We start from the raw sequence: 15,232 nt of genomic DNA, 5'->3' as shown, positions 1-15,232 counted from the left end.
AGCGAATTCCTATTATACTTATAATCACGAGATTAAGTACAGCTAATAGATTACCGATCTATTAGCTGATGATATCTTTTATCAAGTAGTCGACAACATTATCATCAAATTACTTAAAAATACTATATTTATATACATTTTCTTATAATATAAAGGAGAAGTATTACAAAAATAATAGTACGTTATTCTCTTACACTAAAATTGCATTCACTCTCTGTTTACACTGATTTGAGAATCGAAGCGGCTATTATAGGCATTCACCACCACTTCACATTTTCTTAATTTATGGTCTAACCAATTACAATATAGTTCTATTTTTCAGTCATATCACACATTATGAAATATAATTAATATATATAATTGATTATACACTTTATTTGTAAACTACAATGATAATTAGTATTGATTTTGATTCAAAAAAAAATTAGTATTGATTAAAAAAATTAAGATGTGGATTAATTTTAATTAAATTAAAATAAATTGATATATTAAATCATTGATAAAACTAAGAAAATAATAATAATAATAATAATATAATTAGTATTGATTAAAAAAAAATTAAGATGTGGATTAATTTTAATTAAACTAAAATAAATTGATATACTAAAGTATTGGTAAAACTAAGAAAATAATAGTAATAATAATGTAAATTATTTTTTTTTTAATATTATAAATTTTAGTTTTAGGAGAAATAATAAAAAAATCTTAATTTTTAAAAAAATTTACAATTACACCCTAAACTTTAAAAATTTATCAATTAAATCTTAAACTTTTAAGTTATAACCAAATGTACTCTAAATTTTACTCACGTGGCAAAGTGATATGGTAATAACGTGTCAGATAATATGGTAATTTTATTAATTTTTAACGAAAAATTTAACAACATAATATAATTGAAATGAAAATAAAGAATAGAGTTTAATTAGTAAATTATGAAAAGATACAGTATAATTATAAAAATAGAAAAGAATAGGATTTTTAACTTTAAAAAAAAAAATAGAATTGGAGTTTTTAAGATGCGAAAATTATAACAGCCATCAATGGTGCATTTGTTTAGCTATTATTACATGAATTGGCTATGGAAAAAAAATGAATAATAAGTATAACAATTTAAATTTTTCTAGTTAAGTTTTTTAAATTAATTATCATTGAAAATGCAAAATTTGTTTCTTCTATGCATATAGGTTTTTTTTTCAAAAAAAATACAAAAAGGCACCATGACCGAATATAATGATAGATTATATAATAAAAATAATATTTTTTAAATAATATTTTTTTTCTTGTATTGTACTGAATGATTAACCCAAATCAGACAATTAACCTGGCGTTATCCTCGTCATCATTCTTGTAATTATTATTAATTTATCAGAAATATATTCTATATGGATTGAAGGCTCTTCCTTCAACCATTGCTAAATCAAACCCTTGTTCATCATCTTAGCTAGACTACAATGGACAAGAAACAGATCTCAAAAATTCCTTCATCTCATCAAAAAAACCAAACAGTTTCATCAGAATCTCTTGAAGACAGAGACAAGAGATCAACAGAAGATATCATCAACAAGCAAGCAAGAAAAAGCAGCAACAATGGCGGACTGATGAGAAGGTATCTTGGAGTGAGACAAAGACCTTCAGGAAGATGGGTTGCTGAAATCAAAGACTCCTCACAGAAGCTGAGGCTCTGGTTAGGGACTTTTGATACAGCAGAAGAAGCTGCCATGGCTTATGACAGTGCAGCTAGGCTTCTAAGAGGACGAAACGCAAAGACCAACTTTGATTTCCATGGAAACTCCATTGATACCCACCAAGAAAATTGCAGGTTTCTTGGGAAAAATCCAAGATTATATCAACTTTTTCAACATGCAGTTATGAAGAACCATGCAAGATCATCATCACCATCAGCAGCAGCAGGAGAAATATCAAATGGAACTCCATGGTTAGATCAAAATTTTGAGGCCATGGTTGAAGAAGATGGGAGTAAAAAGCTTTGTGGGCTATCGATTGGCAGTTCTAAGGTTTATTCTTCTGTTATTGTTGCTCCTTCTTTTAGTGCTTCTTCTTCTTCTTCTTCTTTGTTATGTCAAGGAGAACAAAACAGCTGCAAAAAGGTTTAGTATAAAGATTTATTTTACTTGTAAATAATTTTTTTTTTCTAGAAAAATAAAAGATTTCTTTAGTCTCCAATAAAATATGCAGAGGATTTTTCTTTTTTTTTTTTCGTTTTATTTTCTCTATCGTTGTAAATAATATATTCATTTTTTTCGTTTTAGTCTCCAATACAAAATCGTTTTTTGCTCAATGGAAAAAGAAAATCCATTTACTATAGTAAGAGGACATTTCTTCCTCCCGCATATAAGGTTTAGAGTTTGAGATTTTGATTAAAAGAAGGTTGGCTAGAATTTTCTTTTAAAAAAAAAAAAAAAATCCATCTGGTTATGCTGATAAAAAAATTTGAAAAAAAAAACACTTACTGTTTAGAAAATCTTATAATTAAAATATGTTAAATTAGAAATTAAATTTAAGATACTTAAGATATATTGTTCTCAACTACAAATTAAATAATAATATTAAATAGATTACTGTAAGTGTAGCGAAATATTTTTTTTTTAAGAAATAGCAATTTTTACTTAAATTCATGCCAAGTAAATATTTTCTGAATAGAAATGTAAATGTGGGATAAGAATTAATAAAAAAGGATAATGAATATATAATTGTAAAAAGAAGTTTTACATATTATATTATTAAAAAAAAAAACTACTACAAAATAGTTTTTTACAGATACATAATTTGAGATAAATAATAAATTTAATTATTATTAATATTTATTATTTAAGTTAAAATTTTATTTTTCTCTAAATGTTAGTTTGTTTGTTACTAATAACACCTTTTTTTAGAGAAAAATTTACTAAATATTATATTATTTATTTTTAACAATTAATTTTTAGGACAAATACTAATTAGTCTCCATATTTATATTATTTATTTCTTAATAATGAACTTTTTAAAATAAAATTTTATTAGCTTCTGAAATATTATATTATTTGTTTTTAATAATGCACTTTTAAGGAAGAAATTTATTAATCTTTAGATATTATATTATTTATTTCTAATTCTTTTATAAATTTTATTCATATGAAAATTTAAAATATTTTTTTTTTAATTTAAAATATTTACATGTGTATGTTTTATCTTCGAAAGGAAAGAAACAAAAACTGTATGAGCATATTTCTTACATATGAACGAATGCAAGTATAAACATGAATGTTAGAAAGACAGTTTAAAGAAATAAAAATGTGAAAACAAGTCCTTCAATTGATTAAATTAGGAATTAAGAGTAATAAAGTAGATGGAAAAAAACCTTGTGGTCAAAGAATCCACTTTAAGCTTTCCCCTTAAGCAAAACTGGGAATAAATAATTAAAGCATACAATTTTAGACCAATAATAATTCAGAAAAAAGCAACAAAATAGAAGAATATCCTCAGCATGATTAGGTTTCCCAGGAATCTCTCTTTCTGAATTGGTAGTCATGTCCTCAGAACTAAACACTTTTTCTACAATTTGCTTGGTCCACATGGTGACATGTTAGACTATATAATTAAAATTGATTTACACTAGCTTTGGCTGACACAAGGAACATGATACCAGTCCCAGGTTCCATTAGTACAATCAACTTAGTTGATTCTCTAACAAGTTGGTACTCGCTAACTGTATTTTTCCTTCGCTTTCATGCAGCAATGACGATGCTATGTCTCCCACTTGGAAACTTCTTCCAAGGATACTTTTTTTTCTACTTTACCTAGAAAAGAAACAAGCTAAATACTTTTTGACCACTTGCACAGGAAAATGACACATAATTGGCAGCCAATTAACTCCCTATGACCTCCATGTCTACAAATACATACTCAAACAGTTTTCTTTCTGCTTTTTGAGAAATGTGTTCAGCTAGTCATCAACTCTAAGAAATATGTTGAAGGTGCCTAATAGTGTGATTCTGGGATCATGTTTACTTTAATATTTATATAATCCACCCAAAAGAAAAGGTCTAGTTAAAATGAGATACTTCACAAATGTTTAAACGGCTAGAGTTAGCCAGACTAATTTTCATTCACCAGAAAAGTAGCATAGAAGAATTAAACAATGCTAAAATGGGTTTTTCTCAGCAAAAATTGTGTCACAATTGGAACGAAAGATCAGATCCATTACAGAATATTTTGTGGGACACCAAATCTATAATACAAACAAAATCAATAGTAAGGAAGCAATATAATAACTTATCTGAGCAAAACTACAGAAAAATAACCATTATCTCCAACATAATATAATCATTAAGAATTATCTCTATAAGAACTCCACCGAGGAGTTCTTCTCATGCAACTACTTCAGCCAAGGGACTAAAAGATGGAGATCAAAAGAGAATTCGCCAATCTTGAATGGTTGACACTCAGAATAAAGAAGAACCACACATCAAAGTCAAAAACTCTGCCTACGGTGAGCTTAGCAAAGCATAGCTGGTCCCAATCCTGGGTAAGGGAAATGCTGCAGTAGATTGACAGGCAGCGTAAAGCTCAGTTATTTCTCATGAGCATGGATCCTTTAGGTATAAAAAATTGATACCAAAGCAAAGTAGTATAGGTTCTAAAAAATTAAGCAGAAAATAAATAGAGAAGGGACCATCAATCAAGTATGATCAAAATAAATGCTGAACTTGATCCAAGTCAAGCAAATACAGCATGAAGATGAAAATCTAAAATTTGAAACTCAAGATTGAACATGCTGCATGACATTTAACAAATGCAGAATACTACAAATGCAAGTTTCCAAAACAACCTGCAAAGAATTACTACGAAGATGACATTTCAAATTCTTGCCCAAGAATTACGTAATATACAAAGTTATATGAATGCAACTTTCACAAAATACCAGAAAAGAATGAGTACAAATATAATCTTTAAAATTAATGCCCAAAAATATATAATACAAAAGGTTGTATGAGCAAAACATTGCATTGATTGGAAGCAATAAAGCATCAAATCACAACTGCACCCGTTACAAATTCCCAAATAAAAATCCAAGGTATACTAATTACACTTAACAACATGGTTCATTCAGGATTCAGCTCATATCAAGCAGCTGCTAAAGATTGATTCCTTCCATACCATCAAAATCAACTGATAATGCTTAGCATACTTGAATTAGCATGTAATGAATCTCATAAAGCTTAATCAAAGACCAGAGACATTAAACACATATTTTTCCACCAATAAACACATATTTTTCCACCAACAAGCTCAAATCAGCACCCAAAAGTACATAACCAAAATCAAGCCCATCGTCAATTACTTTAACACCACAGTAGTGTGAGAAATTGATGCATAATATGAAAAGGGATGCTACAGTAAGAGTCCACGCTCCATAGCCGGAGGAGGCCGCATTTTCCTGCAAGGCTGCGACCAACTTCAATTAGAGAAAATTCGAAAAAAAAAAAATTCACCCTTCGGGAAATTTTGCATTTTCTTTAAAACAAAATTTCTCAGCAACCAAAAAAAAAATAGTGATCTCATTAGCGAGAGAGTATAGAAAAAAAAAAAAAAAGGAGGGCAAGCGCTGGATGCAGAGGTTTATCGATCGATTCATGTGTTTGTGTTAATTCCACAACAAAATCCTCCAGGAAGAGATCGATGAACCGCTGCCTCCAGTGACTTCACCCCCAAACCAAAATAGAAACAATTAAACAAATAAATATCCCAAAAGCCAATGAGAAAATCCTCAAAAGATCAAAACAAGTAATTTTCCGTCAAAAATTGAAGCAGCAATGCGAAACCACCACAGATCTGAAGAGGAGGTGTGTAGTTCTCCACTTCTGCTGCCATGTTAAGGTTCATAGTTTGAATATCATGCATTTTTCATATAGTTAATATAGTTATACAGAGTGAAAGAGAATTTGGAATTGAAAGGGAGAGGTACAGAGAAAGGGGCTTGAACCAGAGGAGCTATTGCAGAGTCGCCATTTCCGTACGTTTCTCTCTCTCTCTCTCTCTCCTTTTGGTTTTGTTTATGGAAGAAGCCGAGAGAGAGAATCAATAAACGAACTGCGTCTTTCAATTTGGCACCGGGTAATTTGTCAAAGGGTAATTTATAAAAAAATATATATATATATATTTTAAAGTTGATTATTTTAAAACAAAAAATAATTACCGCTGCAAAAATAAAATAATTTATAACATAATCTTTGATTTATGAATTGATACTTTTGGATTTGGTGAGTTTTTTTCGCCAAAAAGTTAAAATTACCAAGATTAAAAATATTAAATTTTATTTTTTAATTTAAATTTATTTTTAAATTATTATTAAATATTAAATAAATTTAAATAAATCAAATAAAACATATAGATTATAACTCACCCTTTTAAACTGTAATAAGTAAAGGCTTTTTTAAGCAAAATTATTTATTATATTAATAAAATTTTATTAAATAACGAGGGATATTATTCTAAATAGAGAGATGATTATATTTAATAAATTTTTTAACTAAAAATCTATCTAACAAAAATATCAGTTCTAAGTCTAACAAATATTTACATTCATTTAAAATCAAATCCTGCATAAAATAATTTGACAACGATATTTCTCCTTATTTCTCATTTCAAGTATAAATCATTTAAGTCTTCCGAACAAAATCACAGAAGAGAGCTATTACGAGATAAAGTCCGAATAAAATTTCAAAATTGACGTCGTTATTGCGATTCCGGAAACTCATAATAATTAGTAAATCTCCATTAAATATGATATTTCGAAACAATCGAATCAAGCCAACCAGATATATAACTCTTTCATATTAACGAAAAGTCTCCTTCCAATTTTTGTTTATTGACTGATAAACAACCATCAAAATGTAAAAAAATTATAAAAAAATTTTATACGAGAACTAAATTTTTATTTTCATCAAAAATAAAATGTCCGGTTTATAACTAGTAATCAAATCCTTCAGTGCATTAACTGTCCGAGAATTGTCGAGTTCTCGGCAGTTTCAATACAGGACGATCATTACTTTCGGCTATTCTGATTTTTGATGGAATATAGTTAATTGACGTAAATCGTCTTTCATGGGAAAAGAAAAAGAAAAAATTAGGTTTAAAGAAGAGAAAAAGATGAGAGTAGAGAAGAAAAATTTAGGTTTGAGGAATAGAAAAATGTGAGAGTATCTAGTCATAGAGAGACCATACAGGGAATTTGACAATCAAATCAAGTAAATATTTTTTTTAATGGTAGTTAAAGAATAAATTTAAATTGAAACTTGAAATTTAATTTTTTTTTGTTATATAATTTATTATTTTTATTATTATTTTTAAATTATTATTTAATTTTTTAATTTTAAAAAATATATTAAAATATTTTTAATATCTTAAAATATTTATTAATTATTAAAAAAATAGAGATTAAATTAATATAAAACTTTTTAAATTTATTAAAATATATTTATCATCGGATTAATTATGAAAATAGTAATTTTGTTAGGGTAGTTGAAAGGATTAGAAGAAACCATAGCTTTTATGTGAAATATGGGTTTGTTTTGAATGAAAACCCGTCTGCTTTGGTTTGATGAGCGATCTGCGGATATGTTTCTAATTGCTTGGACCGTAGTGGCTTGATGAACATTTTCTTCTTATTAATTTGATGGGTTATTGGTGTCTGGGTTAAATTGCAGCGTTGCTTGAATCGTTTTAATAAAAATAATTTTTTATATAATAAAATTGTATTTTTATAATTTTAAAAATTACTTACTATTTTTATGTATTTTTTTAATTTTTACGTTAATTAAAATATTAAATTTTAAATATTTTAAATATAAATTAAATATAGTATTAAAAAAATAAAATATGACTTATTTAATTCGTAATAAAGGTATATAAATTTAATTGATTGAAAATTTTAAATTAGATTTATTTGCAAATAAAAATTATAGAAATTTATTTGAGTTTATTTTTATAATATTTTATTTAAAAAGTAATGATCCTGTAAATAATGGAAGCAACGTGGCAAGACAGCAAGTTGCAAAGAGCTAAAAATAGTCCATGGCTCATCAAACCAAAAAAAAAACAACGAAACGTGGCAAAATAACGTCATTTTGTATTTGTTTTTAGCTCTCTCTCTCTCTGTAGTAAAAGAAAGGAACTCCTTTTGGAGTTTTTTGTCTTTTTCTTTTTTCTTCTAGTTACTCATTGTAAAAGCTGAAAAGAAAAACATGTATCATGTGGAAATTATATTTTAGTATTTTTACATTTTAGTCCTTGATGTGTTATAAATTAAATTGTTATAAGTATTTCGATTTAAATTTTAATAAAGTGATTATTTAGTTAAAATAAAATTATTTTCACTTCGCCACATAAAAATATAATATTAAAAATAATTGAAGAATTTCACTATAAAAAATCTTGAACATAATTAATAATTTGAATGACTTTAAGTGGGGCCAAAGAGTAAAAAGCAAGGGAGAGGATAGAAGCACAATGGTTTTGTAATTATATGGCAACTAAACCTAGCCAGCTATGTTTTAATATATCACGTCCATCGGTTAAATTTACAATTGAATCGAATTAAATAAATTAAAAATTAAAATATTAAAATTTATAAAAATTAAATCAAATTAATTTTAATTAGAAATTGAATTGAATTAAATCAAACTGATTCAATTTGATTTATTTCAATTTTTAATAAATTTTTATTTTTTACAGTTTATTTTTAGTATTTTAAAATTTAATTAAAATATTTTAATCTTAATATAATTTAATCTTTCTATATTATTAAAAATAACATATTATTATCACTAATCGATTCGATTTAATTTTTTGATTTTTCTGATCAAAATCAAACCGAACTGAAATAATTAAAATTTTTAAAATTAAAAATCAAATCGAACTGAATTGAATAAAAAATTAAATTAAATTTTTTAAATTAATTCGATTCAATCAAATTTTTTCGATTTAAACTGAATATTGCTAACCGCTATATATACTAATAACAGTGGTAAAAAAATTTTTAAATCAGTAAAAATAGTCGGTAATTTATTTTATTATAATTTTTTTAAAATTTATCGATAAATTTTATTGTTTTTATTTTTAAACATAATTTAGAAATAAATTTAATTTTTTAAATTTTTTTTAAAAGTAAATAACAAAACTGAATCACAAACGAAAAACATACACCTTTAACAAAGTATTTGGCTCAATAATTAATATTCTCCTGTTGAGTTATTATTGTTTGAATCCTTTGCAGCCTTATCCCACTTTCTTCCGTCATATTTTATCCATTTAATCGTAAAAAAATACATAATTAAATATAAATTAAATATTTAATTATCTAAAAAAATATATAATTTATTTGAGATCATTGATTCGAGTCTCATTTTAAAAAAATTATTAATAAAATAAATAATTATAAAATAAACTTATATTTTTAATTTTATTCAATTCTATTTTAAAATTTTAAATTATTATTAATTTTATTTTAAAATTTATTGATGTAATACTAATTTTATTAATTTTTAATGATATAAATAATAAAATAATTTTAAAAATTTAAATTTAATTAAAAAATATAAAATATAATTACAGTAAAATAAAAAAATATAAAGTATTTTTAGCGATTAACTCTATTATATCATCCAAAGGTTTGCCCTGTGTGCATGTGCTCTGCTCACTTTTGTTTTGTGCCTGTCATTGTCGTTTCATTTGTAAAGAAGTTAAACAGTTATGGTTGCTTTTGATTTGTGTTTATTACTTTTCTTTACATATTTTAATTTTATTTGAAATTTTAATTCAAAAATTCATAATTCTGAAGGTCATTCTAGATATAAGAACTTAATTAATATATTTAATAATTATTTTTAAAAAATTTAATAGATAAAATAAAATTTATTAAAATAAAAAATTTTTTTTTTTTGAAAATGTTTGGCTTCGCGCTATTAGCGCATATTATTAAAATCCATCATCAAAGCCTCATACAGAAAATTAGGAGGGCATACCCCCCAAGAAAGACCAGACATGGAACCAGCCGCTCTTGCACAACAATGGGCAACATGATTCGCTGATCTATACACAAAACGAAAACTCACATTCGGTAGCTCATTTAATAGAGCTTTACAATCAACGATAATACTCTGAAAATAAGATAAAACCTCATTATCTTGAGATATCAAGGCTTTCGTTACTACCTGGCAATCCGTCTCCACAGTAACATGATGATATGGCAATGTTTTCAACCAACTTAGTGCTTCTCTGAAACATAACGCCTCTCCTATCGTTGGGTCAGCATTCCCATAAATAGCTTCAATCTTTCCAGCCTCACATAACCCCTGATGATTACGCAGAATAAAACCCAACCCGAACCTGCTGTTTGTCAAAATAGCTATGTCAATATTGCATTTGAACTTTCCAATTTCTGGTGCTATCCATTGTCTATTACGCGCCAATGCCACTACATTCTCCTTCGGCTTTAGTTGAGCATTCTGCCATTGTTGTAAAGTTGACCGGGCTCTATGAAGAACCACCAAAGAATCTTCATGCTTCTGCTGCCATAATAATTGATTCCTGCTGTGCCATAGACTCCAAGACAACATAAATAATTCTTCTTTCTGGGTATGTGTACCTGTCATAATAAGATTAGAAAACCATATTTTAAGATCATGTATGGGTTCCCATCCTATTATGGAAGACACCCACACAGCTTGGGCGTGAGTACAATCATGAAGCAGGTGTAACTCGGTTTCCTGGAATAAGCCACAAACAATGCAAGCATCCTGTACTTCAACCTTACGCTTCCTCAAATTAAAATTACAAGGTAAGCACCCACGAAGTACTCTCCATATAAAAAAATTGACTTTTGCTGGTACCTTCACCTTCCAAATTCGTTCCCACATATCATCATTCAAATAAAACTGATGGTCCGCTTCATCTATAGCAAGTCTATATCCTTCTTTCACCTTGTAAACCCCAAGCCTGTTCTGATTCCAATACCACATGTCTGATTGTTGGCGCATGGATAAAGGAATTTGTTGTATGAGCTCCACATCTCTAGCTTGAAAATTACTCAAAATGAATTGAGAATTCCATCTTCCACCCTGAATTAAATCTGCAACCAACTGAATCTCATCATCCAAAAAAACAGACTGAATATAAGGGTTGTCATCTAAAAGCCATGGATCCTCTCGAACCCTTGTAGAGAGACCATCACCGATTCTTCTTCTACAACCTGCCATTAAAATTGAACGACTCGCACATATACTTCTCCAAATCTGGCTTGGATTTCCACCTACTTCAGCTGAGAAAAAATCAGTATCAGGGAAATACCGTTGTTTCAAAATCTTAGCCATCAAAGAATCTGGATGACGTAAAATCCGCCACCCTTGTTTGGCGAGAAGGGCCAAGTTAAACAGCCGTAGGTCCCTGTATCCGAGACCTCCATTGGCTTGGGGCACCACCATTCTTTTCCATCGTAGCCAGTGAATGGAGCTTGACTTGCCATTGTTCCAAAAAAAGGAATTCATCACCATCTCTAACTCCTTACAAACATCAATAGGAAGTAGAAATAATGACATGATGTAATTCGGCATTGCTTGTGCTACTGTTCTCAAAAGAACGTCTTTCCCCGCTTTGGACAAAATTTTTGCTTTCCAGCCCTGAATCCTCTTCGTCAATTTTTCCACCACAAACTGAAAAATTTGTTTTTTATCCTTACCAATAATTGAGGGCATCCCCAAATAGCTGCCGTGATTATCTACAGCCTGCACTCCAAAAATATGACAACAAACGTCTCGTTTCGGTTGTGGTGTACAAGGAGTGAACATTACTGATGACTTGGACAGATTTATCTTCTGACCAGATGCAATTTCATATGCCAACAAGCTTTCCTTTAAATGTAACGCCTCTCCTTCAGTAGCTTTAGTGAAAAAAAGGGCATCATCAGCGAAAAAAATATGAGAAATTGGTGGAGCATTTCGACAAACTTGAGCCCCATGAATCTTCCCTTGAGCCTGCATTTTAGACAGCATTTGAGATAAACCATCAGCACATAGAATGAATAAGTAGGGTGACAGAGGATCCCCTTGTCGCAACCCTCTATGTGGAAATAACGGACCATACTCCTCTGCCCCTCGAACAAATATATATGAAACTGAAGTTACAATTCTCATAATTTTTTCCACCCACAATTCGCAAAAACCAAGCCCCAACATTATTTGCTTCAAGTAACCCCATTCAATTCTATCGTAAGCTTTGGACATGTCTGTTTTGAGAGATAAAAAACCCGTAAGCCCTTGGGTCTTCCGCTTCATAGTGTGAAACAATTCATAAGCCACTATAATGCTGTCCGTGATTAACCGATTTGGTATGAAAGCACTTTGTGAATCAGAAACCACATCAGCTAATATAGATTTAAGTCTATTTGCCAAGGCTTTACATACTATTCGATCCACCACATTACTTAACGAGATTGGGCGCAAATCAGCCACCACTTCTGGAGTTTTCTTTTTGGGAATAAGCACCACGTTCGTCACGTTTTTTCCAGGCAAAGAATTCCCTTCATTAAGACATTTTAGGCAAGCCTTTGTAACATCTTCACCTACAATCTCCCAATAGGCTTGGAAAAAACCAGGATTTAAACCATCAGGCCCTGGTGCCTTATCCGGATGCATAGAAAAAATTGCTTCTCTGACCTCCTCTGCAGAAAAATCAGTCATCAGTTTCTCATTCTGCCTCACCGTAACCCGCTTCTGTACATATCTTAATACTGGTTCTGTGTCACCACCCTCAGAAGTGAACAGCTTCGTGTAAAAATCAAGAATCAGATTAGGCAGACCCGACTCCCATTCTACCCAATTACCATCGTCATTTTTCAGCTTCTGGAACATATTCTTTCGTCTTCGATTGGAAGCGGTAGCATGAAAATATTTCGTATTAGCATCCCCGTGAGCAAGCCAATACTGTTTAGATCTCTGTTTCCAGTACATTTCCTTCTGTAACAACAGATTACTATACCGTTCCTGTGCTTTTTTTAATTCTGAAGAATTTAGAGCTGATTGACGTTGAAGCCAGTCCATCCGACGTTTTGCATCATTCAACTGAGTTCGAAATTCCTGTTGGTGATGTTTCGCCCACTGTTGAATGGTTTGTGTACAGTTAAAAATGCGATGCTCGATATCTGCATGCTGCTCTACTCTCCATCCGTCTTCAACAACCTTCTTACAATCCATCTCCAACGACCAGGCATTTTCATACCGAAACCTCCTTGCTACATATTTCTGAATTGTAATGCCCAAAAAAAGAAATAAAGGCAAATGATCCGACTCACTTGTCTGTAAAACATGCAGTTTCGCCATAGGAAATTTGCTTTTCCATGAATTACTAGCCACAGCTCTATCAAGTCTTTCCCTCGTCAGATCTGTCCGACCATTATTCCAGGTAAATTTTACCCCTTCAAAACCCAAGTCATACAGCTGACAATCTGTTAAAGTTTGTCGAAAACCAGTTAATAACCACGTTGGATGAGCTGTAGAACTTTGCTTCTCAGATTGAAAACAAATGTCGTTGAAATCGCCAATTACACACCATGGTAGTGTTGACTTGTTTTCCAGAGTTCGAAGTAAATTCCATCCTAGCCTTCGTTGATAAGTTTTTGAATACCCATAAAAACCTGTCAAGCGCCAACCCGTACAACCATCTAGCTTAACCTCAACATCAATGTGATGATTGGAAAAGCTCAGCAACTGTGCACTATTTTCTATCTTCCAAAAAAGAGCAATACCTCCTCCAATACCAATCGGGTCAACTGCAAAACCCCCAGCAAACCCCAACTCCTTCCTTATTTTAAACACACGTTCTTTTTTAATTTTTGTTTCAATTAAAAAGATAAAATTGGGTCTCTTAGATGTAACTAACTCATGAAGCTCCCTAATTGTCTCTTGGTTCCCAAGCCCTCGACAATTCCAACTCAAAGTCGTCATATTGCTGGGTGGATTCCAAACTCGGAACCCACCTGTTGAGAGTTTTTTGAGCCCAAATCATTTGTTTCGGGTATGACGTCATCCTCCATAGACTGTGTATCCAAATCCTCCACGTCATCAGTCCTACGCCGTTTTGGATCCGTAAGTAAAATCGAACCCGTTTGTATATTCAAATGAGCAGCAATCCCGCCATTATCGCCCTCCTTACCCATTTGATTAGCATTATTTGTGGAAAAGATTCCCTGATTACTTGGGATAGGGATATGGTTATCCTTATCTGAATTGCCCTGCCCGGCAGACGTTTGACCTGGTTGAAAAAAATATCCGGCGGTATCCACCGGTGTAGCTTGGGATCGGCTACTCTGTAATATATCTCTCTCAGAACGCAACCATTTAGCACCAGAGTGTTTCACTTTCTTCGAATCTGCTTTCAACCATGGCCCATAAGGATAGCGTTCCTTTGGTATCTTCGGCATATCATACAATAACTTACAGTTTCTATCGCCATGTCCGATTATACCACAAAAATAGCAAAAAGTGTTTAACCTTTCGTATTCGAAATTGAAACAAACATCAGGACAGTTTGGTCTCTGTATAATGATATCCCTTTTGATAGGAACACGTACATCCAAGAAAACTCGAACGCGCATAAAATCTCGCCATATGCGCATGTAATTCCTAGGATCAGATGCAACATATTCTCCTAGAAAATTTCCAACATCCTTGACCACCTGTTCAGATTGATATCCACTCGGGACATTATGAATCTGCACCCAAACTAACAATTTTGTCAGTTCCACTCGCCTAGGGTTTTCATTGGGTTGTAGTTCATGCAAAATGATTGGGATTTGCTGGTAGTTCCAGGGGCCTCCGTCGATCACTTTTTCAACATCCAACTCGTGAAAGAACTGAAAAAGATAGCAATTATTTCCCAACTCCTTAACCATCATACCCTTCCCCGGTTTCCAAATACATGCCAGCATATTCTGAAAAATCTGAAAGTTTATAACTTTCTCCGTTAATAGTCGTCCCACTATACAATTCTGCCACCCAGCCTCCGAATCCTCCTGTTGTTGAGCTTGAATAGGGTCATTATAAGTAAGCACCCCATCATTGGTTCCTATATTTAATCTCCTATAAACCTCCTGAACCAACCGATCCTCCGCACTACCCATAGGAACAGATTGCAAAGATTAGAAAGAAAAAATAGAAGAAAAAAAGGGAAATCGTAGATC

At 30.7% G+C, this 15,232-nt stretch overlaps 2 protein-coding genes and 1 long non-coding RNA gene across 3 annotated transcripts; 1 reads left to right on the top strand and 2 right to left on the bottom strand.

The window, feature by feature from the left end:
• Window positions 1-1,358: 1,358 nt before the first annotated feature.
• On the top strand, window positions 1,359-2,193 carry LOC110617678 (ethylene-responsive transcription factor ERN2). The gene has a single exon (XM_021760635.2). The coding sequence runs from the start codon at window positions 1,452-1,454 to the stop codon at window positions 2,112-2,114; it is 663 nt and encodes a 220-aa protein (XP_021616327.1). The 5' UTR covers window positions 1,359-1,451; the 3' UTR covers window positions 2,115-2,193.
• A 1,930-nt stretch (window positions 2,194-4,123) lies between these two features.
• On the bottom strand, window positions 4,124-6,116 carry LOC122723117. The gene is made up of 2 exons (XR_006349991.1): window positions 5,342-6,116; window positions 4,124-4,537 (listed from the first exon to the last, which is right to left on the bottom strand). It is a non-coding gene; the product is annotated as an uncharacterized LOC122723117 (long non-coding RNA).
• Window positions 6,117-9,962: 3,846 nt separating this feature from the next.
• On the bottom strand, window positions 9,963-13,997 carry LOC122721751. Its single transcript, XM_043950426.1, has one exon. The coding sequence runs from the start codon at window positions 13,995-13,997 to the stop codon at window positions 9,963-9,965; it is 4,035 nt and encodes a 1,344-aa protein (XP_043806361.1).
• Between the last annotated feature and the right edge of the window lie 1,235 nt (window positions 13,998-15,232).

The sequence above is a fragment of the Manihot esculenta genome, chromosome 1 (assembly GCF_001659605.2).
Source record: "Manihot esculenta cultivar AM560-2 chromosome 1, M.esculenta_v8, whole genome shotgun sequence".
NCBI classification, from domain to species: Eukaryota; Viridiplantae; Streptophyta; class Magnoliopsida; order Malpighiales; family Euphorbiaceae; genus Manihot; species Manihot esculenta.
Note: the sequence above shows the minus strand (reverse complement) of the source record. Positions and strands in the feature narration are given on the sequence as shown.